The following is a 27,834-nucleotide window of genomic DNA, read 5'->3' on the forward strand; positions in this document are numbered from 1 at the left end:
GGCAGCACAAACTCACAGCACATACAAACACAAAATTGCTTTGTAGCTTGGTCTTGATAGAACTAAGATAACTGCTGAAAATAATATTTTTTTCACTTTAAAGTTTAGCCACAATAGCCTCGAATTCCTCATGTTTCAGCTTGGATAGGGCTGCATTTCCTGCTTACATGCACAGCAGATGGACAGGACAGTAGTGCTTATCAGGCTATAATTTCCACAGTTCATTTGGAATAAGATGGAGGTAATTATTTAAAAAAATTCACAGCATTATCTAATCTAGCAAAATATTCTTTTTTGAACACAAGATTTCCATTCCACTTTTTATCCCTGGGGACCAGTTATTGGTGATCGGGCAAACTGAATTGAAGGCAACACCATCAGTTGGCCTGATTTGAATTGCGACCATTCACTTCACGCAGCATCTGTTTCCTGCAACTTTCTAAAATGGTCATGTTGTGAATCTTATGAATGAACTTGGCTTATGTAACCCAATTAAGATAAACAATTAAGCCACGAGATATTCTCTGGTTGTTGTTCTACTTCCTTTTATTTTGTAATTTGCACTTTGGCATTAGCTTAATTATGAAAAAAGAACATTGTATGGCTAGAAAAGTAAAGAAAGATATCTAAAGGTAAATATGAAAATTTTTGTTATCACAAGGTGCAAATGCCTTTTAACTTGTCCATTAAGCTGTCTACAAGTTTCCTAAAGTGAGCTGAGACATCCATAACCTTAGCAGTAGCCTTATTCCCTATTACTGTGAGAAAGATGCAACAGTGAGTACCATCCAGCTGTTTTCCCATCATAGAAGCACAACTATGATTTGCATAAAAAAGCATGCCATTAGTGGAATTAAAAAAATAATGTAATGTATCAGTTTCAGACCTTATCGTAATTACCACTGACAGCCCTAGTTAACATGTTGCATTTAAAACAAGGAGAAAGTAAACAAGCGGAGCACAAAACTGTAAGAAAAATGTCTTTATACAGCCCATGGACCTTAATCGCATCACAATCACCGCGTTAACAATCACAGCCCTGGTCAGAACCAAAATGCAGATAGAGAAATTTAGAAGATCTGCAGAAGGAGAAATGTTTTCTCCTCTTCAGGAAAATGTTTCAAATAATCCTGAAACATGCAGTGAATGAAAGAGGCTGAGGATCATGAGGATCATCTCCAACGCAACAGAAGATATTCTTGTAGCAGCAGAGCTGACATTTCCACAAGAATGCAGGAGAAATGTCACTGAGTTGACCTACGACTGCTCTCAAAGCATCCCTGTGGGGCAAAAGTGGAATTTTTGTTCGTCAAACACACAGTGACCCTACAGGTGAGCGGGAATCTAACAGCACACTGTGCCACAAAGACATGTATTAAACACACACACACCCACACTATGGGGAAAGTATAAGGCATCTGCCTTCTTCATAGCACTGAGATGATATTTTCAGATATGGAGCTTCATTTCTGACACGTCTGTGTTTTACAGTAGGAGGGATTAGATTTCCCTCAGGTTGATTTATACTGTGCAGCTCCAACATAAATAAACTGAATATTTTTATGTCAAATAAAGGTCAGAGATGAGGAGCCTGGGAGAGCACACTTAAGTACGAGTATGGATGACAAAATTTCAATATACAGCACCCGTCCTTTGGTTCCCAGGTACAGTTTGGACTGCCAAAGGTGGATGTGGAGGTTGTCAAGATAAGACTTAGACATATTAACTAAAATCATGAGTTCATGTGCAGCTTATAAGGTCTTCTGTCTATTAAATGCAAAGTTTATACAAGAAAGGATGGGTTTATGAATGACAACAGTTATATTTAGTATTAATCTTAAACAGTAATGCATTTTTTTCTTCAAGTAAGTCCTCACGGTCTTGAATTTTCTGAGATTTGGGGGTCGGGGGTCTCAAAGGAAATTAGGTTAGGAACCTCTGCATTAGTCAGTGTTGATTTACATGTAAATAGTACTTCAGTTCCAACATGTTTCTGATTTCTATTCAGGCTGAACGATATATTGCAAAACTAATATTGCAATAATCGTTCTTTCTTGGACAAAGATTGGGATGGGAAATTAATTTAAGCTGATACCAGATATCGATACTGGTAAAGTAATGACCTTAAATTTTGATCTTTAAAAACACTTTAAAGTTCAAAGAATGAGGATGCACAAAGACAAAGACTCCAGCTGATGCAGAGCTGTTGGTGTTGCCCAAAATTCCACACTTATTCGTACATACAAGTTGTTTTTATGGATAGCATATTGTGGCAAATATTGCCAGGAATTTTCCAAAAATGTTGATATAGATAATTTGCCTTTTAAATCTATTATCTGCCAACACCAATGAAAAACAAGCAGCAAGTTATCTGAGATAAATGCAGTGAATTTCTATAGCCTTAAACATGGCATGTAACATCTGAGTAACTGCATTCACTGTATCCACATTTTCAATTGTGTTACTTTAACTTTTACAGCTTAAAGACCAATTGCTTCTCTTTTAATACTTCATGTAAATTAGTTTTTGTTGGTTTTAGTTTGTGGATTTTGCTGCCTGACTATGATGCTTATTGCTCTAATTTCCTGAGTCCCTGCCTTTGCTTTGCCTGTCAGAGCACATCTGTTTTGAAGGTGTTATATCAATAAAGTCATTATAACAATTACTGTGTGATGTGTTGATAGCAAAAGTACATATAATGACAATAAGACTATGATTTACTGTGCAGCCATACTGGATATTCACTCCTGATAAAGGCAGAAAAGTGAGGATCCTAGAAATGTAATTCTACTATAGGCTACAACACAGGTTTATAAACTTTACCATGCAAACGATCCCCATATGGCAAAAGCCTCTGCAGGTAGGGATGCACATTATTGTTGGCATGATATTGGTATCAGCAGATATGAACATTTCTGCTGATATTTACAACCAATGTTTTGGCTACAAAACTCTGCCTATATAAGCTGTAAATATTGGCCACACTAACAAAACAGTCAGTGGAGTTTTAAGTTGGACCAACAGACCTACGCTAGTTAAAGCCTTTTTCTATAATCATCACAATTTCTTAAACTTTATTATGTGTTTTAAGGATGGAAGTGTGTTTATTTGACCATCCTCAAACTTTAAATTGTGTGTTTTAAGGCCTTGGTTCCCAACCTGGGGTCCAGGACCCCCTTGGGGGGGCACCAGAGATTTCAGGGGGGCGCAAGGGTCTGTCTGCTCTGAGGTTGTGAAAGTCAGAGTCATTCAGACTATCTGAAATCAAGATAAAACACATGGATGGTTCATACAAAAGTCTGTTGGTAATAACACTTGTGTTTTTGGCTATTTTGTTTGGCTTTAAATGATGAAAACAGTTCAAGCTGATGTGTATTTTTGACAGCAATAAGTCACTTTTTTTGTGTGTGTACTGTGGGGGGCCACACCTCTTCTTAGACATGTGAAGGGGGGCTCAATGAAAAAAGATTGGGAACCACGGTTTTAAGGATTGAAGTCTTAGGTCTTTACTACATTTAATTAGCAGTATCAATATCTGGATCTTCTAAAATGAACTTGCAAATGTCTGCATATTGGATATGGGCAAAATTCCAATACCATGCATCCCTATCTGCAGGGTACACCATCTTTTTGAATTTTTTAAGCTCCTTTAACATCATGATGGCATTCAACATCTCAGTATTTCCTTTTATGAATAAAGAATTGACAGTTTTATTTTTAAGTGATTTCATGTAATCTTTAAACAGTCAGCCATCTCTGTCTTGAATATTAACATGATTAGTGACAGAAAATATTAACTAAATTAACATTAAATTGATAATGAATAAAAGTTGACTAAGATAATGGTGCAAACAAGAACATGTTGATTTAAATATACAGTATAATTTAATGTAATAAATTATGATTTTGCCAAAAAATGTCATAACTGTAGTTGATGTTGTATCTTTCTTCCCATCTCCCCCACTAACTCCCCAAGCATTCCCTCGAGACCCCCCTATGAGACACCACTGAGCTACATCACCCTTTGGTTAGGAGACAGGATGACTGAAATGGCCACCGATACTTGGTGACTTTTTTCATGAATCATAATGCAGCTATGACACATTTTTTTGTTTCTATGGCACCAGCTACAGTTATACAAGGCCCTGGATGCTAATAAATAATGGAATACCTGGTTTGCCTTCATGAGCAGCTCACCAACTAAAACTGCACCTGATTGCACCACTATATTTACATCTAATAAAGGCCAGACTGTGAGGATCCTGGGAAGGTACATCTACTTTATTACACAGTATGGATGATTAGAATGGCTTTAAGGCCATTAATCTGGCTTGTGGCGATTTGCATGAGTCTTGCTGCAGTTAAGGCACGTTTTGGGCTTCCATGGAGCTAATTTGGGTTATTTAGGGCACTGAATGCTAATAAATAGTGGATTGTGTTTTTATCTTTTCACGGGCGACTCACCAGCTCATCCAAATTTCGCATGTCACATAAAACTCTCTTCTGCTGCCAGATGAAGGGCTCTGGATCAGGTTCATCCTCATCCTCCGCACTGTGGCTGCTCTCCCTCTCCTTCCTGCTGTAGCACCTGCTGGGTGGGCTCTGCTCCGCGGGCTTCCCTGTATCGATCTGCAGGCTCTCCTGATCCCTGATCTCCTCCTCGATCTCCTCCTCCAACTGGATCAACATGGGGGCCAACATGCCAAACTTTGACCCGCGTCGAGCCACCTCCAGCAGGCACAGGACGAAATTCTTCTCGTTGCATCTCTCCACCAGGTCGTTGGTCTCAAACATGAGGACGTCCTTGATCCACAGCTCCTGCCTGCACCAGCTGATGAAGTTGGAGACGTTATCCCGCGCCAGGAAAGAGCCTGGGATGACATTACGCGACTGGAAGACAACATCTTTGGAGGGCAGCTTCATGGACTGAGCAGCCTCGGGGTATTCCAGCTGGAAGTCTTGCGCGGCGCGGTTCACGTTGTTGGCGTGCCGACACAGAGCACAGCCGGTCCCCAACGCGTCCATAAAGGTGTCCGCAGTGATATCTAGATCATACAAGGTGTTCAGCCATTCAGCCAGATCCTCCTTCATGGCGTACAGGTATTCTTCGCTGGATTTAAAGGGACGGATACTCTTGGAGGCGGCAGACTGGATGTTGCTCTGATCAGCCATATTGTCGGATTTTGTCGCCTATCAATACTTGATAATTCCCGATCGTCTCATTGCACAACAGCGCTCCAAAGCCTCATCCACATAACATAACGAAAAAGCCGTGTAGACGCACCCATGCCGACGTGCATGTGTGGTTTCTTCCTCGTTCCCAGGCTTTGTGTTGTCAGAGGCATATCGGGATGGCCGTGGCGCATGGATGCGTCTCCGTGAAGCCCGTTTCCTCTACAGAGCGCATCGCCGGCTCCTGGAGAGAGAAGGAGAGCCGAGACACCCACGGTACACACCCATGCGACGGACTGTTAATCCGCCCGGTGGCCGCAGAAATCCACGTGTCACCATGTCGGTGTGTCCAGTGAGCTCCTCATCGGTGAAATCACGGGCAGTGAGCAGCTCGGAGCTCTCAGCTCATCGTGTCTGCTGTAGACCCGCCTCTCTGAATATGTTGACCTGCTGTAGCTTAGACCGGCAGAGCGACTCGGTGGCACATCCCATTATGAAGGATCAACTACCGGCAGAGGAGGAGAAGTTAACCCCATGTTTACCAAACACTACTTACAGCTGTCAACTTTTAAGGAAGGTTGTCATGAGCAGGGGCGGTTTTACTCACTTTAAGGCCCCAAGGCAAAGACCAACATGGGGCCCTCATCCATTTAGTGTACAGGGGTGTCAAACTCAATCACAGGAGGGGCCGGATTCTGGATTCAGGTCTAATCTAAGGGCCTAACAGGGTCAACATTTAACCATAACTGTCAACCTCATTTTCACCAGTTATGAAATATGAAAAAACAGCACTGATGATAAATATTTGGAAATTCAAAAAGTAAAAATGATAAGTTTAAAGGCTCAAATCTGAGATTAAAAAAAATCTAATTTATTAGTTCAAAAGATAAGAAGATAATATTAAAAATATAAAAATAATGTTTTTAAAGAGCAAATATACTAGGAGGAAGTTGAAATCATAAGTGAGATCAAATTTGAATTCATGAGTTTAAAAGCCAAAATATGACTTAAAATTTTAAATTGTGAGTCTGATAGTTCAAAATATGGGATAAAAAGCCAAAAATTAGGGGTTGAAAATGTCAAAATATGAGCTAGAAGTCAAAATGGTGACTTAAAAAGTAAAATATATGACTTAAATTCAAAATTGGGAGTGTAAAAGGACAAAATAGGATATTAAAGTAAAAATTGTTAATTAAAAATATCAAAATATGAGAAAAAAAATTGAAATCATATGTTTAAAAGTCAAAATATAGGATTAAAAAGCCAAAGTAAAGAGTTGAAAAGGTCAAAATATGACTTAAAATTTAAAACTGGGAATCTAGAAGATACAAATTTGACATTTAAAGTCTAAATCATGAGTTGAAAAGGTCAAAGTATAAGATGAAAAGTCAAAATCATAAGTTTGAGTCATAATCTTGAAATGGAAAATTGAAAATATGAAATAAAACAATTATTTTTCCCCCCACATTCTTGACTTTTTATGAAATCTTTCTTACTCTTTACTTATTTAGATTTTTATGGCTTAAAAAGGATATTTTAAATAATAAAGTTGAAGTTTACATTATTATACTGGAGGGAATCTGCAGACCTCATACTGGTGGGCCAGTTATAATACAAATATGATATGATCTTGTGGGATGGATATAATTGTTCCACGGGCCGTATTTGGCCCCCGGGCCTTGAGTTTGACACCTGTGGCTTACAGCAATCATAACAAGCAACAACATAGAGTATTTTAAAGCCCCGCTTTTCAGGTAATAAAGCTAGAAAACTGCAAGATGTACCCAAATCTGCAACTGTAAAAAATATTCACTCACATCTCAGTATTTGAACATCTCCTTAGGTCAGTTATAACATCTAAAAATAAAACACATGCTCACCATTAGGGCAATAACCCTTCCTCTGCATTAACCTTTTCATTCATGTAATTGTACCACAGTAATCCACCAACGCACTGTTTCAATACACAGTAAAACTGACTGATAATTTAACTCATATTCACCTTATTCCTGGGGCATCAACGGTAAAAGCTAAATGCTGTTATAAGCTGAAAGTTAGAAGATACATTTTCTGAAAAACCCAGTACTAGGGTCAATATCTGCCCCGCTTTGTGTGGGATAGTTTTGCATTTTCATCACTTCTCACACGCCCCATAAACTGAGACGCTGTCTTGCACTGTGATTGACAGACTCCAGTTGTCATGTGCACGTTTTAAAATCTGGCATTCATCAAATGGCTGTGTGTAGAAAGCGAGAGCTGTCAGTAATCAGGGATTGGGGTGGGCCTTGTGGTCACGTCAATCAAACTCGAACATCAGGTTAAGGGCACGCCCACCAACAACAAACAGCATGAGGAAATATGGAGGAAAGGCAGGAAAACGCAGTGAAAAGGAAATGCAGTCATAACAAGTGGGTGAGACCAATGCAAGGCAATCCAGACAGTTTTTGTGAAGTCTGATTAATTCTCTGTTTGCACGCCAAGGTGAATACGACTTGAAATGACACAGAAAATGCAAGACCTACAAAAAACATGGAGCTCAAAAAGAGGCTTCCCAGTCTATGGATATGTTCCTGCTAAAACCCAAACAAGATTCAGACAAACATTGGGGAAATTACATTTAATTAAATATATTTATTTTATTTGTAATATATATAGTGTGCTACTAAATCACTCAGACGGCCAAGGGTAAAAATGATATGGACTATATGATCAGGGATGCAATCTTTTCATATTGATTTGATATTAACATTGAATTTTAGATTGACTGCACTATAGAGATGACCCAGTGAATCATGGGTATTAATAAAGTTGACACATTCACAGAGGGACCAGTTGGTGACATTAGAATTTCAGAAGATCCACAAACTAAAGTGAGAAATGTTAAAGCTCTGACTGGGCTCCACATCTTTGTAGTAAATAAGGTCATGTTTCAACTCCTTTATAGAAACACAATCATCCATATTACTTTCCAAATATGAAGCTACTAAAGTTAGCTAAATTTATTACTGTTACTTATCAGAGGCAATGTCTTCATTTTGTCATCTCCAGTAGAGGTGGAGGAATAACATTTTCCTGTTTCAGAAAGATGTTTACATATTAATCTCCAAATTGCTCTAATAATCAGGATCTGCATCTTATTACTATGCAAACTCCCCAGTCGGACAGAAGGGACTGGAAGTTGTGCCCACATTTCACACAAAGTGACATAGTGGCAAGAAATAAGGTGTTAAAGGGGATATATTTTACCCTTTAAGACAAGTTTATATTGGTCCCAAAAACATGCCTGTGAAGTTTGTTGCTGAAAAAACACTCTAGTATAGGATTTTTGTATGAGGGGATTGTGGACAGGCCAGGGGCACATATTTTTGTTAGAAAAGCCTGAAAAAGTGATTTTTGCATGATATGTCCCCTTTAATTTAACTTTCAGTATTGGTTGACTCTGGTCCAGTTTGCTTGTAAGTTTTGGTGATGAGAAACAAGACATAACTCAATACTGAGTGCACATAGGACTTACGTTTTTATTACCCTTGTATCAAAATCCATACAGCTTGATGTGACAGTGTTGGCATTTGGATATTTATTTGAATTAGAGCATCTTAAAATAAAGAGAGAGAGAGAAAGACAGGTGTTAGAGTAGGAAACTCATTTCTGCACAATAAATATGAAGCAGCAGCTTTGTGTAGCAAGAAAAAAAAACACTGTGCAGGGAGGAACTGCCGGTATGTTTCCTTAGTGTGTTTTTTTTTTTTTTTAAGAAACATCTTCATGGACAATAGATAGAATATACTCATAAGAAATAATCTGGCACATTTGCATCGCCTGGTCTGGTACTAATATAACTTATTAATATGCAGGGTCCCTTTTACAGAGACCAGTGTGGTATACAAGTTTAAAATCATGGTATATTTATACATATTCTCCTAATAGAAGCAGGAATAATAAGGAATTCAAACAGTTGCTATATATGATACTTTAAGAAAAGGTGCAGAAATTGCACAGCATTGCAAAGTTGAGGGTTTGAAGTAGATGTTTCTCCCATGGGTCCCAAAAGCCCCATGGGAGTCTGCTTTAAAACAATGAACTATATAGGAAGGGAACTGGTCCAAAGAAGTCAGGTTTCACCATTGAATCAATGAAAATTCAACATAAAACATCTGTTTTAAGTTTGGACTCAGTATAAGAACAAATGAACAACAAATAATGAGAGGTTATTGACCGCTCATAATGAAATAGGTCAGTTTTTTTAGTATTTTATTCTCATAGATCATCACACAAGCATGATTCAAAGTCTCCCAATAATGAAATCTTTGTTTGGTAATTTTACAAAATGGCCTCCAGTGATAAAAGCTAATTAAGCCTGCATTTTTCAGCATCATGAGACAGCATATCCTCCGAGCACAACAAATTCCCTTCAAACCAGCCAATGATCAAAGGACACGATAGAGAGAATACTGTTAGTCAAGCATTAACCATCTCATCTTAACTTTATGTATGTTTTGCAATGATTTTGTGATTATTGGTTTGTTAGAGGCCCAAACACAGATCAGACCTCTCACCTGAAGAGGACAGAGTGTGTTAAATGTTAGACAGCAGGAGGCTGGGGATTATAAAGGCAGATAGTGAGAGATAGGCCAATACAGTAGCTGGACTGTTATCCAGTTTAAGCAGGCTGTAAACAATCTGAAGACAGAGCAGCCAATTCAAGAGCACATGATCAACTGTTTGTACGTTAGGAAATGTGTCACGTACTAGACGTGATAACAAGGTTGCTGTAGGAGCACGGCAGGGCCATCAGATTGTAGGTTAGTGTTACATTAATCTAAGAAAAAGGTCAGGCTCCTCTCCTTCAGTATTCACTAAAACTGAGCAACAAAAATCTCAATCTTTTCACTTCAAGTATCGACACATTCACAGGTTTGAAACTGAGGTCAAACTTGGGTGCAGGAGACCTGATTTTCAGGTTTTTTATGGCATGTTAACATTTTGGAAACACGAGGGAAACCTGCCCAGGGCTTGAGAAACCATCTGTGGTCTGACTGTAAACACAAACAAAGCTGCACTCTAGCAGTTAAAGCATGGGATTAGAGACTGTTGAGTGTTTATCAAAGTCTAAAAGGTTTGTTTTTATAATAGTTAAAATTCACCCACACTCCAAATACAGGGTTGCTGGACACTTTCTCAGGGAAAGCAAGACATTTTCATTTATATAGCACTATTCATTCACATACAGTGCATTCAGAACATGCATGGACATGATTTGGAAAGGCGTAAACCTATCTATGCATGGCCTCAGAGTTGACAATGATATCAGAGCAAAAACCAAGCTATGAACTCAAAGGAACTGCCTGCAGAGTTCAGAGACAGGATTGTTGCAAGGCATAGATCTGGGGAAGGCTGGAAAAAAAGTTCTGCTGAACCGAAGCTTCCCAAGAGCAGGACTCCTCTTCCAAGAGCCTGCCACAAAACTGAGTAATCTGTGGAGAAAGGCCTTGGTTAGACAAGTGACCAAGAATGTGATGGTCACCCTGACTAAGCTCCAGGGATCCTGTGTTCCAAAGTTCCAGAAGGACAACCATCACTGCAGTCCCCTGCCAACATGGGCTTCAGGCAGTGGCTAGCATCTCTTCAGAGTAAAACACATGAAAGCCTGCCTGGATTTTGTAAAAAAAAAAAACCCAAAAGAAAGCTCTGCAGGAAGTTCCTTTGACCTCATGGCTTAGTTTTTGCTCTACATTGTCAGCTGTAAGGCCTTCTATAGAGAGGTATGTGCCTTTCCAAATCATGTCCAATCAATTTAATTTACCATAGGTGGACTCCAGTAAAGGCGTAGCAACATCTCAGCAAAGATCAAGAGAAATGGGAGGAACATTTTCAAAATTCTGTTATCACCTCGTAATGGTGGAACTGGAAAAAGCCATGATGAAATAACTAGTGTAAAGCTAACTAGACAGTTTGGATTCAGAAATACAATCAGACATGACTTATCCTCATTCTGCTCTAAAGGTTGTTTGACTTCATGATCTTTATACAATATTTACATATATTGGTCTTTGGTCCTATATGAGTCTGGTATGGTCACATCTTTTCATGTATGCTTTTGTCCCCTTGTGGTTTCATCTCCATTCATTGCTTTTTACTCCATTGCCTTCATCTCTTTCTATTTGTGCAGCTCCTTTATTGCTTTTATCTCGTTGTATTGCTTTAACCTTTTATGTCTCTGTGCCTGTGATAGACGCTGTCGACGCAATCGCCTGCACGTCTGTCCCAGCCTCTCTCGTGACTGCAATATCTCAATAATACTTCAAGGTATTGTCTTCAAACTTGGCACAGATGAATACTCTGACTCAAAAATTAACTACATAGATTTCTGAGGTCAAAGGTCAAGGTTATGCCCATCCTTTCTTGTAAACACAATAGCTTTAAAAGAACTGGAAGAGTTTTCATCGTACTTTTGCAGACTATAGGATAATATGAATAGGTAAGGTTAAAAAACACATTTCTTCCTCTTAACCCATCCCTGTACTTTCACTTTCTGCCAAAATACCTCACAGAGGTCTATAGCTGCCAGACGTTCCTTTCCTTTTATTACTGTTGTATGTCTTTATTTACTTTGATAATTGAAATTGTCAGTCTGGATCAGTAGCATACACAATCATAGGGAAGACTGCTGACTCCACAGATGTCCAGAAGACGATCATTGACACAAAAGGTCATTGCTAAAGAAGCTGGTTGTTCACAGACTGCTATATCCAAGCATATTCATAGAAAGCTGAGTTTAGGGGAAATGTGTGCTAGCAAAAGATGCACACGCAGCAGGGATAACCACAGCCTTGAGAGGATTGTCAAGCAAAACCCATTCAAGAATATAGGAGAACTTCACAAGGAGTGGACTGAGGCTGGAGTCAGTTGATCAGGAGCCACCACGCACAGACGAATAAAGGAATTTTCCAACAACTGTCGCATTCCTCATGTCAAGCCACTCCTGAACCAGAGATGTCACAAGCACCTTACCTGGGCTAAAGAGAACAAGAACTGGACTACTGCTCCAGGGGTCCAAAGTAAATTTTGTATTTCATTTGGAAATCAAGGTCCCAGCATCTGGAGGAAGAAAGAAGAGGCGCAGAATCCAAAATGCTTGAAGTCCAGTGTTAAGTTTCTACAGTCAGTGATGAGTGGGGGTGCTGTTTCATCTGTTGCTGTTGGTCCGCTGTGTTTTCTGAAGTCTAAAGTCAGAGCGGCTGTTTACCAGGTATGTTCAGAGAACTTCATGCTTCCATCTGCTGATAAGCTTTACAGAGATGTTGATTTCATTTTCCAGCAGGACCTCTAACCTGCCCGCACTGCCAAAAGTACCAAATCTGGTAAAATGACCATGATATTCCTGTGCTTGATTGGCCTGATTCGCCAGACCTGAACCCCATAGAGCATGTCTGGGGTATTGTCAAGAGGAAGAACCAAACATGCAGACGAGCTGAAGGCTGCTATCAATGGAACCTAGGCTTCCATAACACCTCAGTAGTGCCACGGGCTGATTGCCATACCACATTGATGCAGAAATTCATGCAGAGGAACCCCGACCAAGTACTGCGTGCATAAAAAGGAAAACACGTTTTAGAATGTAAACATTACTGTATTAAAAATCCTTTTTTATTGGTCTTTTGTAATGTTCTATTTTTTTAAGATTCTGAATTTCTGGTATTCATTATCTGTAAGCCATAATCATCAAAATTAAAAGAAATAAACACTCTCGAAACAAGTTTTCTGTCAGACTATTTACCACCTAAACGATCTTTTAAAAATCCTGGGTCCTCTGTTGGAGTGGCTCTTGTTTTCCTAATGTGTGATTGTTTGAATTAAAGCAGAGCCCACTGCCAAGAAAGGAGGGCTTGTTTTCATTTAAAAAAGCGGGATGGGCCTGTTAAAGAAAGAGAGAAAGGAAGGGAGGGGGCAGAAAGGGAGAGAGAGAGAGAGAGAGAGAGAGAGAGAGAGAGAGAGAGAGCGAGTGAGAGAAGGAGTAGGTGGGGGTTGATGAGATCATTTTCTTGGCCTGGATGAATCAGCTTTTCTGTCGGGACAGACGCAGAGAATTCAGCACTCTGCTAATCCACAAGAGCAAGTGAGGCACTTCAACGTGTCAGCTGCACAGTTCCCTGACGGATAACAACAAGGACCATGGGCAAAACATGCAGCCTGCTAACTGTATGTCATCAAGGACAAAAACTAGCAAAGCTGTGAGCAATAAGAGAGAAGACAGAATGACCTACCTGCAATTTATAATCAAGAAAAGAGTAGTTAGTTCTTGTTTTTCCTGTTTCACAAAAGATTACAAAAAGCCCAGGACTGGAGCTGGAAAAGTTCTGTGTCCTGTTTTGAAACACTACAGGGACCTGATCTTTGATTCGCTAAAGCCTTTCCCACTCAGATAAGAAACACACACATCATTTTATAGCTTATTTTATGTCACAGCAAAGTTTTAGTTGTCTTTAATTTAGGTACTTTGCAGATAAACTTTAACCTATAAATAGAAAGCCCAACAAAGACTCTAACATACAATCTGACTTTTACAGGCATAGTTATCCACATTAGTAACCAAATAGGTGTATGAAAGTCACCACCAAAAGGCTGAAGATAGAGTTAATAGTCATGTGTTTGCCAGATGTTCATAAAATGCACCAAGGCTTGACATCTGTGATTAATAATGCTTGATTCAATGTCATTGTTTTCAAAAGAACACTGTTCATTGAATAATGTTAAAATGGGAACAGTGAGCAGATAAAAAGGAAATAAATGCATAAGTTATTTATCATGTTTCTTTGACAGAGACAGTTCAAGTATAGAGGTAAGCTCGATGTGTATTTTGTCCTCGATATTGATCACTGCTGCGTTTACTCTCAGTTCAAGATTGTTATTAAACCCAAAAACACATTCATAACACAATGATGCAGTGCTTTAGTAGGTCAGTTCCTTCAGTTTTCTGCATGAAGAAGGAGACAAAGAGTCAATGACGCAAAGGCCCAGGAAGTATCCTCTGATTCAGAGCTGCTGCATCAGAATTTTAGTCCAACAAGCGCCGCCTACTGTCAAGAAAAGCAACCGCAGCTGCTTTTATGAGCTTCTGATGTCTCCATTTTTAGATCAGAATAAAAATGGAAATAGGACAGCAAAGGAGATCACTGGAAGGGTTGAAAAAGGGTTGACAGCTGGGTCATTCAAACAGGGTAAAGGATGACAAAGGGGGTAAAAGATTTACACAATTGCTCTATTAAGGCATCTTGTGTCATCTATCAGCAAAAGTGAAAATATGAATTGAAACTGGTTTTAAAAGAAATTAACACATAAATCCAGACATCACGGGTGAGACAGGGTAAAGTTTTCACAACATGTTTGTTACTGATAATTTATTTACTCATGTACTGAAAAAAGACTGATTCATTCACTCTTTCATTAACTTCTGCTGTTATTTCATTTGCTTTATTTCAACAAATATCAGTGTTGAAAAGCAACTTATTTGTTGAGATATGGATGAATTTTATGAGCTGTAAGCTGTAATCATCAAGACTAAACTTAAGTCTTGAAATGTTTCACTTTATATGAGATCATTCCAGAATATATTGAAGTTTCTCTTGACTTAAATCAGCAAAAATTAACTTTTCCATAATATTCTTCTTCTTTTTTTTTTTTTTTTTTTTTAAGATGCACCTCTGGACACCTACGCAACTGTTTCTAATTACCCTGGCTGATTAGACCCGGAAAGACTGAAAACAGGTGGAACTACAGAATGAATTTCTGGTGCAATAAATTCCAACCACCAACAGAAATTGGAGCAAGTTCTACAGAAATAACAAGATGGTAAACCAGTCAGTCCTGTCTCTCCCACAGAATCCTGAAGAAGCCCTATCGTGGTCTTAACCATTGACACTTTGTAGGTGTCCAGGACCTGGGCATGTGCTGATTTCTGTTTAAAGGCTACTGTTACTGACAGCCTTTATAAGATTGTGACATTCCTGTTATGTTGCTAAAGTAATTATTTTTTAAGATTTGTGATTTTGCTGGAGCTACAATGTTGGTCTGGTCTGTCTTTTAAGACTTTAAATGAGACTTCCTGAAAAAAAGAAATATACAAAAGTGTAAATGTTTCTCACTTATTTTGACCAGATCTGTCATGGTGTGATCATTTTTTTATTCTGAAATAAAATACCTTCATATGAAGTACCTGTTGTATTAATTGTTTGCTTATGCACAACTGCAAACAAGTGTTTTCATATTATCTCTTCCTGCCTTTGATTTCAAAACTTCATGATTGCTGAATATTGTAGTTTTTTCAGTGAACAAATTGTATTATTTGTACAGTTCCTCTCCTTCAGAAAAGATCAGGGAGAAATAAAGTTTCCAGTTTCATTATCAGTGGCTTAAAATGTAGTAAAAGTGAGGGCATGGCTTTGCCTTTAAAAACAACTAAATTATATCCAACTTGCTCATTAACTTGTTCTGTTGGACCTGTATTCAAATTATCCTCAATTAGTAGCTTTAACACAAACATCCCTGTTTTAGTCTCCGCTACAATAGTAATCATACTTCCCATTCTGGCTACTCAGAGGCTTTACTTTGGCTACCTTGAATTCTACTTTAAGGAAAAAATTTCATCTTAATACTAGAACAAGAAAACAACATATAAAGATGAAGTTAGAGCAGCAAAAAACTCAAATCAGTAAAATTTTATTTCCCAAATTTGTCACCGAACAACATCATTTATGGGAAAATGGAGGCATTTATGTTAACCAATGAAAGCATTTTGTATTACAATACAAGGGCAAAACTAACCTGCATATGTAAAAAAACAAAAACATGTACAATATAAGATGTAGCATAAACACAGGTAAACTAAAATAAAAAATGGAAACACGAGTTGAAAATAACTGCACAAGATGTTTAGAAGCAGTTCTATAACCATGGAAATATGGAATCATAAATTAAAAATTCCTGTCTTAAAAATCGATTTCCCCAAGAGGAACGGTCATGAAGTTTTTCCTTCAGTAAGGTCGGTCTCTGCGCTCCTGGCGATGGTCCCTAAAAACAGAAAACAGAAAAGGTTTGCCACCAATTTGAAATTTGTTCAAGTTACATCTACATTTACCTTTCAAAAGATTAAGAATTTCATATATATTCTCAACCTATGATAAATGGTACAGTGTAAAATAACCCTACCTCATATCCATCTTGCCGCCTGGTGGGCCCATTCCTCTTCCGCCTCTGCCACCCATACGGTCCATTGGTGGTCCCCCACGCCCAGAACCGCGGAAACCTCCCCTATCCATTCCTCCACGCCCTCTGAATCCACCACGATCGCCTCCCCAGGATCCGCGGAAACCTCCAGGGCCACCAGGGCCTCCGCCTCCTGCTGGCCCACCACGATCCATACCTCTGCCTCCGCGCATGCCCATTCCTCCTCTGCCTCTGTCACCACCAGGGGGGAATGGAGGGCCACCTCCTAACCCTTCAGGTTTGGGGGCTTTGCACTGGTTACATTCCATCCTCCAGGCAAAGTTCTGGTTGCCACAGCCCCTGAGAACAAACGATGGATTACTACGAAATCTTTCAGGAAGGAGGTTACCCAAAAAAGCAATGCAACATTAAGACATACGGGTTAGGGCACTCCCAGTCTCCAGCTCTCTGCTGCATGTTGCCTCCTGTGGGTCCACCTCTGCCCATACCACGAGGACCACCACGTGGACCAAATCCACCACGGTCTCCTCCACGGCCCATCATACCTAGGAACAGAGTTACAGCAAGTTTTAGTTGTCCTAATTTATTCACACACACACTTTGAAGAAAAGCCAAACTAAAACTTGATGAAGATTTAAGTAAGTCGCACGTATGAATACATTTTTCTGCTCTTTTCTTCACTGTCTGCAAACATAAATATGGTGGATCATAGAGTAGTGCGAATAGTAGCTGACCCAGTCTGCAGTGATGTACAGGCAGCTTCCTATGTTGCAACCAAAACCCGTTTTCTTAATAAAGGGGCCATGCTGATCAACATCTCCTGTGGCTTATGCTTTTACAATTGACAGGCACCTCACACAAACACACTTTAAAAAAGAAATCTGTTTAAGGACAGTTCGCTGCAGGATTGCATCTAAGGAAAGACCGTGTGCAGAATCCTTAACCTCCTAAAGGTTTGTTATTCAATCTCTGAGAATTTTACATCATTTATCCTGGCTATCCAAAGCTTGTTAATTCATAGAGATTGTTTTCATTTTAGAACATCTTTGGAGGCAAGGCTACAAGATTCCTGAACACAAAAACACCCAACAGTGTGAAAAGCTTAAGTAAATTGCGGACAGTCACCTCCACGACCCATCATGCCATCACGCATGGGCATGCCTCTCATTCCTCCCATCATGGGTTTACGGCGTGCCATGGACACCTTGAGCCTTCTGCCCTGGAACTCCTTGCCTACAATAGAAATTACAAGTCATTCCTTAGACAAATTCTAGGACCTTTAAGATGCATTCACTGTTAAGAGTGATTCTTTTCAGAAGTTTAAGTACCATCAAAATGCTCCACAGCTGCTTTGGCACAGACCGGCTCCTCATAGGACAGGGTGGCGTCTCCTTTGGGCTTTCCGCTGTCCTTGTCAGTGTAAATGTTAATGGCAGGCTGGCCAAGTCTGCGGTTCATCTTTACACACAAAGAGATTTCATTAGTTTAACTCCCTTGGTGTTGCCTTACTGACTTTAATTTATTTCATTAACCAGCAATCAACTAACAGGATTATGCTTATACACAAATAAATAGTGGCGCTTACTTCAGGTTAACTTAACTATGACCATCCCTTTCAAACTAAAAAAATGTCATTTAAAATCTCAATTCAATGGTTGTTTGTCTTAAAATTTAAATGTAGTATGAATGCTTCATTTTAACATGTAGTGGTTACTATAGTAGTATTACGATGTGCACTATTTAGTGGAAGAAAAAGCTGAGAAAACCTAGTGTACAGAAATACTCCCAAGTGGAACTGGAAATGTACAGAATTTAAACACTGTTCATTTAATAGTCAATGGTAATGCTGCCTTATGTGCTTTACTAAAATCCTATCATGAGCAAGGTCCATTCTCCTACACCTTACTTCATAAATGAAGAGTGGTTCCTTTTGTAAATGAAGATTGTTCAAAGGTAGATCACAGTTCAACTGAGGCCAGACACCAAAGTATGTACATATGAGCTCTGTTGTGGTGATCAGAGTGAAGACCCCAAGTGAATGAACAGTTTAAATTGTCGTTTTTATCAGTTGCTGTATTGAAGAGGAGGATCATTTTTTATGTCAATTTTGTTTTTAATAAAACACTTTCACTGGTAAAACAGGGATTTTTATGAAAAAAAAAACTTGAATGTTTGCATAATGTGCATAAAATCTCTGCTGCAAAGAAAGTATGAAACTAGTATTCTGACACATTTCAAGTTAAATATTGAAACTTTTGTGATTTGTAAATTGCAGCAGGCCATACTGCAATTCAGTCTAACTTTCGAATAATTGCTCAGCCCTAATTGGGAAACCCAATATCATGCCACAATGATATCACTATGAATGTCCCATGGCATACTGAAAACAGCGGATCATTACAGCACTGCTTTATGTCCACACACACCATAATTAACAAATTACTCTAAAACAAACTTAGTGTTGGCAAACAGTTTCACCATTGATGTACGTTGCTATTCTTACCCTGATTGGACCAACATGCTTGAAGAACTCAGCCATCTCCTCTATGTTGGCCTTCTCAGTCAACCCTGTGATGTAGATTGTGCTGTTCTCAGAATCATCCTGCTCTTCAGGGCGTCCTACAACAAACACATAACTGTTAACATAGTGCAAAACAATTACTATATAAAGTAGCTTATGAATCACCCAATGCATGGAGTAATTGGTCCAAGTGTGACCTTACTTACCCATTTCACGCTCATCCCCGCCCATAGGTCCTGTTGTCCATCATCGAGGAGAGGGAGAGAGATTGAAAATAGTCAGTGTGTGTAATTCCAGTTCACTGTACAACACCTGAAGAACACTACAAAAGATAATCCAGGCATTTCTTTACAAACGTGGCCCATTATAATGAGTGGTTGAAAAAAATGGCACCCTATGGTAAACCACAAATCCCACAAGTGATATATTGAATTGAAAATGGAACACCTCAGACACTTTGGAAAATGACTGCGTAAAAGCCTCTTAGACCAGTAAGAATCCTAATAAACCCCAGGAATTCAGCTCACGAGATTTTGTAAAGCAGTAACAAACACATTTGAGTGAAAAATTTGTCATTAACCTCAAAAACTCATTGTCAAACCTTAAGCAGTGACTGAATTATACCAAGAATCCCAGAAAATATGGTCTCAGGCATTGAAAAATTCATCGAAAAAGTCCCCAATGTTTTCAGATGTGTTCTTGTAAATAAATTTTGCATACCATGAAGTAATGTTTGACGATACTGGCTCTACAAGTTCAAGGCTCTGAAAGGACTAACCAGTGTAATACTCGTTAACTTACCACCAGGCTTACTGAAGCCACCTCTCTCTCCAGCGCTGCTAGGGGGAATAAATGGAGATATGAAGGCGATTTCCTTTTACAGCCACTTCCATGGCTCGAGCAAAGTGGCTTGATTGAGGGATTAATGAAAACATTCTAACCCAACAGCAACTAAAAAAAACTCCCCCAAATTAAAAATACACATTCTTATTTGAGGGAATTAAAGTATTACGTATGTCATTGCTTGGTTAGCTTTGTATAACTTCAGTTACATTTTGTAGAAGTGGACACATTTGTGCAAAAACATGAGTAACTGTCTAACATATTTTACTGGCTTTCATATGTGATAAACCCAAACATTTGTACACAAGTCAAAGATTTCAGATGCATTGATGGAAAAAAAAAAAAATCAACCAAGAAACAAGTTACGACACCCTGATAGCACAGGTTTAGACAAAAGTTAACGTTAAATCTGCTGCTCAAAGACAACGCATCTGAAATTTTACAAGATAAACAAGATGATTACATTTACCAGGTTATAAAACAAATAAAAATACAAAAAAATTACACATTCCTTAAGAAATTAACACCAAACATCATTTTACAGATTAACTAATGTTATTTTTAACTGAACACAAAATCTTAGTCAATATTATAACCATCATGCTCAGAAAAAACACCGTCCTCAGTTCTTGAAAAAAAGGCAGACCCCGAATCTTTGTTTAAGCTCCCTCCTGCTGCTTAAGCTGGCGGCTCTGTACTCAGTACAGATACTTTAAAGAGAAAAGATGCTTTTAATTGGCTCTCACTGTTACCTGTACGGTATAAATGTGACAAAGCATGTTAAAAAGTGCTCAAAGGATAACCAAACATTTGTATTTCAAACCACAGAAACATTATAAACATTTCAAAATGACAACGTGCCCACCCAACCTCCCCCAAACTAACACCTGTGCCAAGCTAAAAATAAACTAAAATGGAAAAGAATCCTGCTTTATCAAATATCAAAAAATGTTTTCTTATTGATTTTGCTCATAGCATTTTTGTTTAACACTACCTCAATTGCTGGATTTGAATCCTATATTGAGTACTATAAAAATTTGGAATCTTCCCAAACACCGATTTCCTATTTGTGCATTTTCTGCAAGTTCCCAAAAAAAAAGACAAGTAAGGCAGAGCTCTATACTTTGAAAAGGCTTTGTTGATTAAGAAGATGCTTTTGCATTGCAAACAATCCTTGTTTTGTGTTTGTTTAGTTACAACACTTGAATTTCCCCTCATGGGATCAATAAAGGATTCAATCATCTTCAACTGTAAAAACTGCTGGACCTCTTCAAAAGAAAAACCTGGAACATTTCTGAAATTCCAACCCAAAACGGTTGATTCAAAGTGAAAAAAAATTTCAAACCAAGTCCTTCAGCATAAGACCACTTAAAAATTGGGGAGAGCCTCAGGTAATAAATTTAAGTGTGATAAAGCCTAAACCAGAGCACAATACAATCTCTCTTGATACCCTTTCCATTTCTTGTCAGGAGAAACATAACTGATGAATTAGGTTGGGTCAAACCATTTCACCCTACTGAGAATGGTTTTTGAGAGAACTTCAAGGTGCCAAACTTCTCAAAAGCCTGATCAGCATTAAAAACATGATTGTCTTACCCTTAGGGTAACCTGTGTGTTAAAAACCTGGGATTGGTTGCACCAGCTCTGTGCAAGTTCAAGCAGCCTAGTTTTAATGGGAGTTCTTATGGAGTTTACGTTCCACTTTCAAGTAAGGAGCCGCATCAGTTGAGACAGTTCCAGTGCAAGCAGAAGTCTTACACCCAGCTCCTAGTGGGTGTAAAATCTGGTGTAATGTAAGTCTGTCATGGTTATCATTTTAAAGGGTGGAATAACATTTAGGATGAGGTAGAGCTGAGAGTGTGTTGTGAGCTGTTTGAGTCAGCAGTGTGTTCTTCATGATACATTACATGCCTCCGAATTTTAAGACGATGTTGTTAGGACTAAAGTTTGTTTTCCATGAGCATAGATGATCTCAGCCAACCAATAATAGCATCTGTGAAATTACTTGACCCATCCACGTCACTGAAATTTTACACTGGCTGCAAGTTAAGGATGTTGGCTTAAGAAATGTAATCCTATGTCTTATTTTAAATACATCTTGCTGACTAGACTAAGGGAAGCTCATTTAAGTTACTGTCAGCAAGTCTGATGCAGTAGCCGAATGGACAGCAATAAAACAGACCATTAAAAAGGCTTTTCACAGATTGGTCAAATTATGTAAAAAGCATTTCAACAAAAATAATTTGTTCATTTTGACATAATGCTCTACTTGCTATACTAGCCAAGATGAACCTTGTATCTACATAGTGCCACCGAATAATGACAAAGTTACAACCTAACTAGCTCCAATATAGGGTTTAGTGTGGATTTCCTACCATAACATACATCAGAATTTCCACACAGCTGGTGCAACAGGCCACTGCTTTGAGCGTCAAACTGACCATGAAGTAGATAAAAATAAGAACCAATCAACCTGTTGCCACCATGACATATCTGGACTATGCTACATAAAGATGGACTGAAAGTATCAGAACCATGACAACCCATCAAGAAATCAAAACACTGACTTGGAGAACAAAAATCTATGTACAGAGTTTGAATATATATCATTAGATCCTTTTTACCCTCCATACTGGTCATCACATGGCATCAGAAAACACAGCTGTTACAGAAATAAAACACAGCTGTGAGCAAAAGTGTAGTACACCTTGTATCAAAAGTGCCCTGAAAGTCTGAAGAATTTCATGGATGTTTAAGGTTTTCACTCAGGGTGTTTTTAAAGGTAATGTAAAACCATTAAGAAAAATAACCCTTAGAGATTCAAAAACTTCTCTGAGAAGCAGACACTCATTTAAGTGGTAACTCTTCAGTTTCAAGAAGAATTATGAGGCTGTGAGCAAAAACTGGGGAGATTGAGAGAACAAGTTTGAAACTTTGTTTTTCTGTAGTTGATGAAAGTTTTGTTGTTCTTATGTGACCCTGCAGTTTTTGTTGCATATTTCCATTTAGATATCTCTTATTTGGTTGACCAGAACTCGTTGCCAGAGACAGCTTTAAGAAAAGTGTAGAAAACAAGCCACAGATGTAAAATACCAATAAAGAAAGTTTTGTGCATAAAAAGGAAAAAAAAAAAAAAAAACTCATGGGAGAAATAAATTGACCCAAATGTTGCTACTGGGTAATTGAAAATATATATTTGGAATGTAACCATGCCTCCTTGTATTCTCTTCAAATATTAATTTTTAAGTTTTCACACAAAACATTTTGTTTTTGTTAAAGTTTAAACCTTAAAAAGGGCGAAAAAAAAAACAGATTTTGACATTTCTCTCTGAATTCTTTCTGTAGCAATTACTTCATCCCACAGAAAGTGACAAACCCATGTGAAACGTTTTAGGTGCTGAGAGTTTTGAGACTATATTTGAGCCTTCCTTTATGAAGCAATTTTAAAGTTTGGAATAGCTTAGTTTGCCGTGTACTTACAAAAAAAAATCCCCAAAGAATCTAGAGATATGCAACTACGACTGCCTTCAAAACTTCGTAATAAAGCTCATAATAAAACTTTGTAATGTCTTCATATTTATGCACAGGTCCCTAATCAAAGCCTTTGTTGAAAGCCAATCGAGAAAACCCCCTTTCTTACCTTTGACCAAATGAAAGGCAGGGCTGAAACTGCATGACAAACTCTTACATTTGCTGCCAATGTTGGCATGTACTTAGCATCCCATCATGGACCTCAGTCAAAATTTGAGAAGGCCAAAGCTAAGATTTCATTGCCATGTGATGAGACAAATTAACAAAATCTCATTATTTCACTTGTTCCTGATGGTGACTCTTTCAGCCCTGCCTCATGTGGCCACAGCACCTGTCAAGTCAAAATGAGGTTAGGTACTAAGGAAAGACACATACCCCATGCCACGGCCCATGCCTCCACGCCCACGATGCATCATTCCACCACGATCAAAGCCATCCCTGCTGGGACCTCTGCTTTCCCCAGACCCAGGGTACCTGGAGGAATCAGAGCCAGAGTAACCAGAACCTCCACCCTGACCATCCTGCCTGTAGTTGTCTGCAAGAGTGAAACAAATACTTGAGAACCTGCCCCTCATATGTTGGTGACATTAAATAAAACTATTACAAATGTAGAAACAAGAGGGCAAAGCTCACTATAATGGTTGTTCTGGTTGTAACTGGGCGGTCCACCCTGCTGACTGTACTGGTTGGCTGGAGGCTGCCCATAGGAGCCAGCAGTCTGAGGAGGGTAAGCGGGAGGAGCCTGTTGCTGCTGCTGGGCCGGTTGCTGGTAGCCCTGCTGCTGACCATAACTGGCCTGCTGAGCCTGGTACCCAGACTGTTGCTGGCCATATGCTGCAGGCTGGGAGTAGCTATTTTGGTTGTAGCTAGCCGGCTGGCTGTTGGCATTGTAACTGACAAAGTGAGGAAAAAAAGAGTGGTGTTACAAATAAGATTTTAGAATGTTTTTTAATGATTTTTTTCCAGGTTACCTACCTCTGTGGTGCAGTGGGGGCAGCTTGCTGACCATAACCAGGGTAGGCAGACTGGGCAGTATACCCTGGCTGAGAACCATAAGACTGAGATGCAGCAGGAGCAGCAGCAGCAGGAGTGCTGTCATAACCACTGGCCCCATAACCCTGGGCTGACTGGGAGTAGCTATGAGTGGTAGACTGAGCAGCAGGATAGCCAGCGGCTGGAAACATTTAAAAAAAAAAAGTTATGTTTGTATTTCATGAGACAATCATAAGTGTAAAGCTACATATAGGAGTGTAGAAATTAACATTGTGGTCTGTCAAACTTTTATGTTAAGTAAAATATTCTCTTCTAAAGAAGGAGAGCTATGTGTCAACCTGATAGTGTATAATCAATAACCAATTTGCATTCATCAGTTTCAATAATGAACACTCACCTGATGCTGGCTGGCCATATGAGGACCCGTACTGTTGTTGCTGCTGAGGGTAGCCTCCAGTTGCAGGTGTTGTCTGGCTGTAACTACCATCAGCGGCAGCAGGCTGGGCATATGAGCCATAGTTCTGCTGACCATAGCTCTGCTGGAATAAGATTTTATTTTACCTGTTTAGCAACAACAACAGATTAAACCTTGGGTACACCTCATGTCTAAAAAGACAAGCAATTATGTAGGAGTGTGTATTGGCAAGAATCTGGCGATACGCAATACATAGATGCCGATATATTGCAGTACTATGAGCAAGGCGATATTTTTATTTCATATATGTATGTAGGTGTGTATATATGTTTTTATAGAAATAACTGTAATTTTAAGCTAATATGGAATAAAATAAAACATAATTAAGGTATTAATAAAAATTATATTAAAGTTATGTGTAGTATGTAAATAAAAGATATATGGTGTATTATAAAATATATGATCCTGCAACATCTAGAGTTTTAACTCTTTTTTTGTGCAATTTGAAGATGAGGATTTTTCCTATTTGTTGTCATGAATTAAAATGCTTTCAGCATTTCTAAAAGAAAAGTGGGAAAATGAATCAATATAAACGTATTAAAATCTTTTGTATTTCACAGTACATCAGCATGTATGTCTTAATGTAATGACAAGGTGCTTGTGGAGGAAGACTAAACCTCATGTCCAGTTTTAAGGACTGATAGACTGTGTTGTGAGGAGGGCATGAATCAGCGGTAGCTTCAGCAGACTTGTTTTGCGTTAGCTAAGCTATGATGTATCGTGCTCGGCTTCGTCGTGTTGTCCAAGTATTTCACTCTGGTGTGGCATATCTTAAAAGTGACTTGACTCCTGTGTAAGTCTGCACTGCCTTTAATGTTTTGGAAGCCAAAATAAGTCCACATATCGGCTACGAAAGCAGCAGAAGCTGCACTGCTGGATAGGCATGAGCAACCGGCTCGCTTAGACCGGAAGTCTTGCGTGATCTTGTCGTCTAAGCAGAGGAGAAGAGTCAACTGCCTACAGCTGGCTGGCAGTGCCTGCCGCCACCTAACGGTCAGGGAGTGAAAATACACCACAAACTATTGCACCAACAAAGTAAATTATCATTTTAAAAAATAGATAATGCATTTTAAATATCGATACAGTATTGTGCCGTGAAATATAGCGATATATCAGTGTATCGATACTTTCTAACATCCCTACAATTTTGCATTACAAAGCTATCATAATGTGATAGCTGCGAAACTTCTCACTTGCCTGCTTGTTAAAAATTGATTCACTATGTGAATGTGAATTTGACTTTTAGTCACTACCCGTTCAAGTTAATCCTCATAATAATAACAGGTTTTTGGATCAATACATCATAACTAAATAAATCATTGCTCAAGCACAAATGAAACCAAACCCTTGTTAAAAATCTCACCTGTGTAGACTGCCCATAATTTTGCGAGGGCTGGGCTGCATAAGAAGCATACCTGCAGAATCAAATGTTAAAGTTAGATTAGAAGATGGAGGGTCTACTTTAATCTATTTACATGCTACCATGAATATTTTCCTTAGGCTAAAAAAGATTTTCTAGGGCACTGCAATACAAAAAAAAAATGCTGCAATACTGCTTTGTTCTGAAACATGAGTTGCAATATGTAGTAAAGAACCCAAGTTTCTCTAACTAATTGTATCAAGTTTCTAGTTTAAAAAGCTATAGGCTATTTAAACAATAATCTTCCAATTATGATGTAAATTTAAACTTTAAGTTCTTTTGTAATGTAAGACCCGCACAATGCAAGTACAGAAGTGTGACCTGCCAAATTCTTATACAACATAGTGACCATCTTGAATCGCTTAATAAATAAAGTATTTAAGACACTTCATTGGCTGTAACTATATCATTTGATGTGTTCATAGTAAATCCAAAATACATCAAGACTTTTTCTACACTTTTGTTTCATTAAAAATTAATCACAGCGAAGCTGCTAGCCAGCTTGGGCTATGTGCATAAAAATGATTTGAAAGTAAATGTAATGTAGACATCCCTAGCGAGAGAGCATTGCTTGTGATACATCATTTTCACCAGGATGAATGTGCTTATAACAAAATCTCCATGCAGTAATGATAGAATTACGATACATTGTGCAATCGTAATCTCATCTACTGGTTCCAGGACATTTAACATGCTCAATGTCGACAATAACAATTCCACTGGTATAACATTTATCAAAAGCGCATGTAATAGTCGCTCATCTTACCTAATGAAGCCCAAATTGATTTTAAAAGATCTTAATTATTCTATACTGTTACCGCCTACCGTCTGCATCACTGCGTGAAATATCCACTTAGGAACACCAAATAACAATTTCCTATCATAAACTTTAAAATGCAATCCTTTCAAGTTGGTACAAAAAGACTCTTACCCCTGCTGGGCGCTGGACTGATTGTAGGAACTGTAGTCTGCTAAAGAAAGAAATTCACATCGATTAGTTGTTAGTTTCCGATTGAAAGCTACAGAACAAATACCATTTGCGCGCGAGCCTCAATGCTAATGCTAGCAGCACGTTACACCGCACCGACACCGTTCAGCTACATCCAACGTTGACTAACGTTTTCATTCATTATACACTAGAATCATTTTAATTTACACACGCATTACGGGAACTGTGTTTATACAGGGATAAAAAGCAAACACATTTCGTCACATTTAAGGCCCAGTGTCCCGTCAAATCTGCGTATGCAAACTGAAGAAATCCATTCGGTAAAAATTGTCGCAATGGCCGTCGCGCGATGACTAGGCCTCGTGCGCCGTGCTAACGGACGCTACTTCAAGATAATTGAGCAGATCAAACGGCCACGCAAGCGTAATATCGTGCGAAATTTAAGTTCATGCAGGATTATTCAGCACGGATAACCGTAAGTCCCCGTAGATAGTAAAAAATCTTATTATTTCTTACTCACCCGGAGCCGACGCCATTTTACTGATCCCGTGAAAGACGACTGGACGGAACTGGCTACCGGAGAAATGCAATTCTCTTCACAGGATCCTCGAAATCTCGCGAGATTGTGCAGTTCCCGGCTTTTTATGCAAGTCCTCTGAAGTAAGTAGGTCATTAGGCTACTTTAGTGGTGTTAAGTTTCACTTAAC

The 27,834-nt window shown here is 38.8% G+C and overlaps 2 protein-coding genes across 7 annotated transcripts in view; both read right to left on the minus strand.

Moving 5' to 3' along the window:
* gas2l1 (growth arrest-specific 2 like 1) overlaps positions 1–5,589 on the minus strand; it is a 51,745-nt gene extending 46,156 nt beyond the window's left edge. Inside the window, exon 1 of the mRNA XM_041786697.1 lies at positions 4,465–5,589. Coding sequence (XP_041642631.1) covers positions 4,465–5,172 — 708 coding nt within the window. The 5' untranslated portion in view covers positions 5,173–5,589. The remainder of the gene's footprint in view (positions 1–4,464) is intronic.
* Positions 5,590–15,872: 10,283 nt separating this feature from the next.
* ewsr1b (EWS RNA-binding protein 1b) lies at positions 15,873–27,758 on the minus strand. 6 transcript variants are annotated; one of them, XM_041786504.1, is made up of 15 exons: positions 27,648–27,758; positions 27,110–27,149; positions 26,122–26,173; positions 24,681–24,819; positions 24,266–24,464; positions 23,924–24,183; positions 23,666–23,825; positions 19,718–19,755; positions 19,123–19,152; positions 18,899–19,014; positions 17,724–17,853; positions 17,521–17,628; positions 16,814–16,940; positions 16,378–16,734; positions 15,873–16,239 (listed from the first exon to the last, which is right to left on the minus strand). In XM_041786504.1, exons 1-15 carry the CDS (start codon positions 27,661–27,663, stop codon positions 16,203–16,205), a joined length of 1,809 nt encoding a protein of 602 aa, XP_041642438.1. In that variant the 5' UTR covers positions 27,664–27,758; the 3' UTR covers positions 15,873–16,202. The 6 variants fall into 6 exon arrangements, with proteins under 6 accessions (XP_041642438.1, XP_041642440.1, XP_041642435.1 ...); XM_041786506.1 differs by having other exon boundaries at positions 19,718–19,752; positions 27,648–27,757; XM_041786501.1 differs by having other exon boundaries at positions 24,681–24,822; positions 27,648–27,757.
* Between the last annotated feature and the right edge of the window lie 76 nt (positions 27,759–27,834).

Source organism: Cheilinus undulatus, linkage group 5, assembly GCF_018320785.1.
Source record: "Cheilinus undulatus linkage group 5, ASM1832078v1, whole genome shotgun sequence".
NCBI lineage: Eukaryota > Metazoa > Chordata > Actinopteri > Labriformes > Labridae > Cheilinus > Cheilinus undulatus.

Coding starts and splice junctions, on each gene's coding strand:
- ewsr1b (XM_041786501.1), bottom strand. Junction 19,153..19,717: donor TGGCTTCAGTAAGCCTGGTG/GTAAGTTAACGA, acceptor GATGGACAACAG/GACCTATGGGCGGGGATGAG. Junction 17,854..18,898: donor AGCATGTTGGTCCAATCAGG/GTAAGAATAGCA, acceptor TTGTGTGTAAAG/ATGAACCGCAGACTTGGCCA.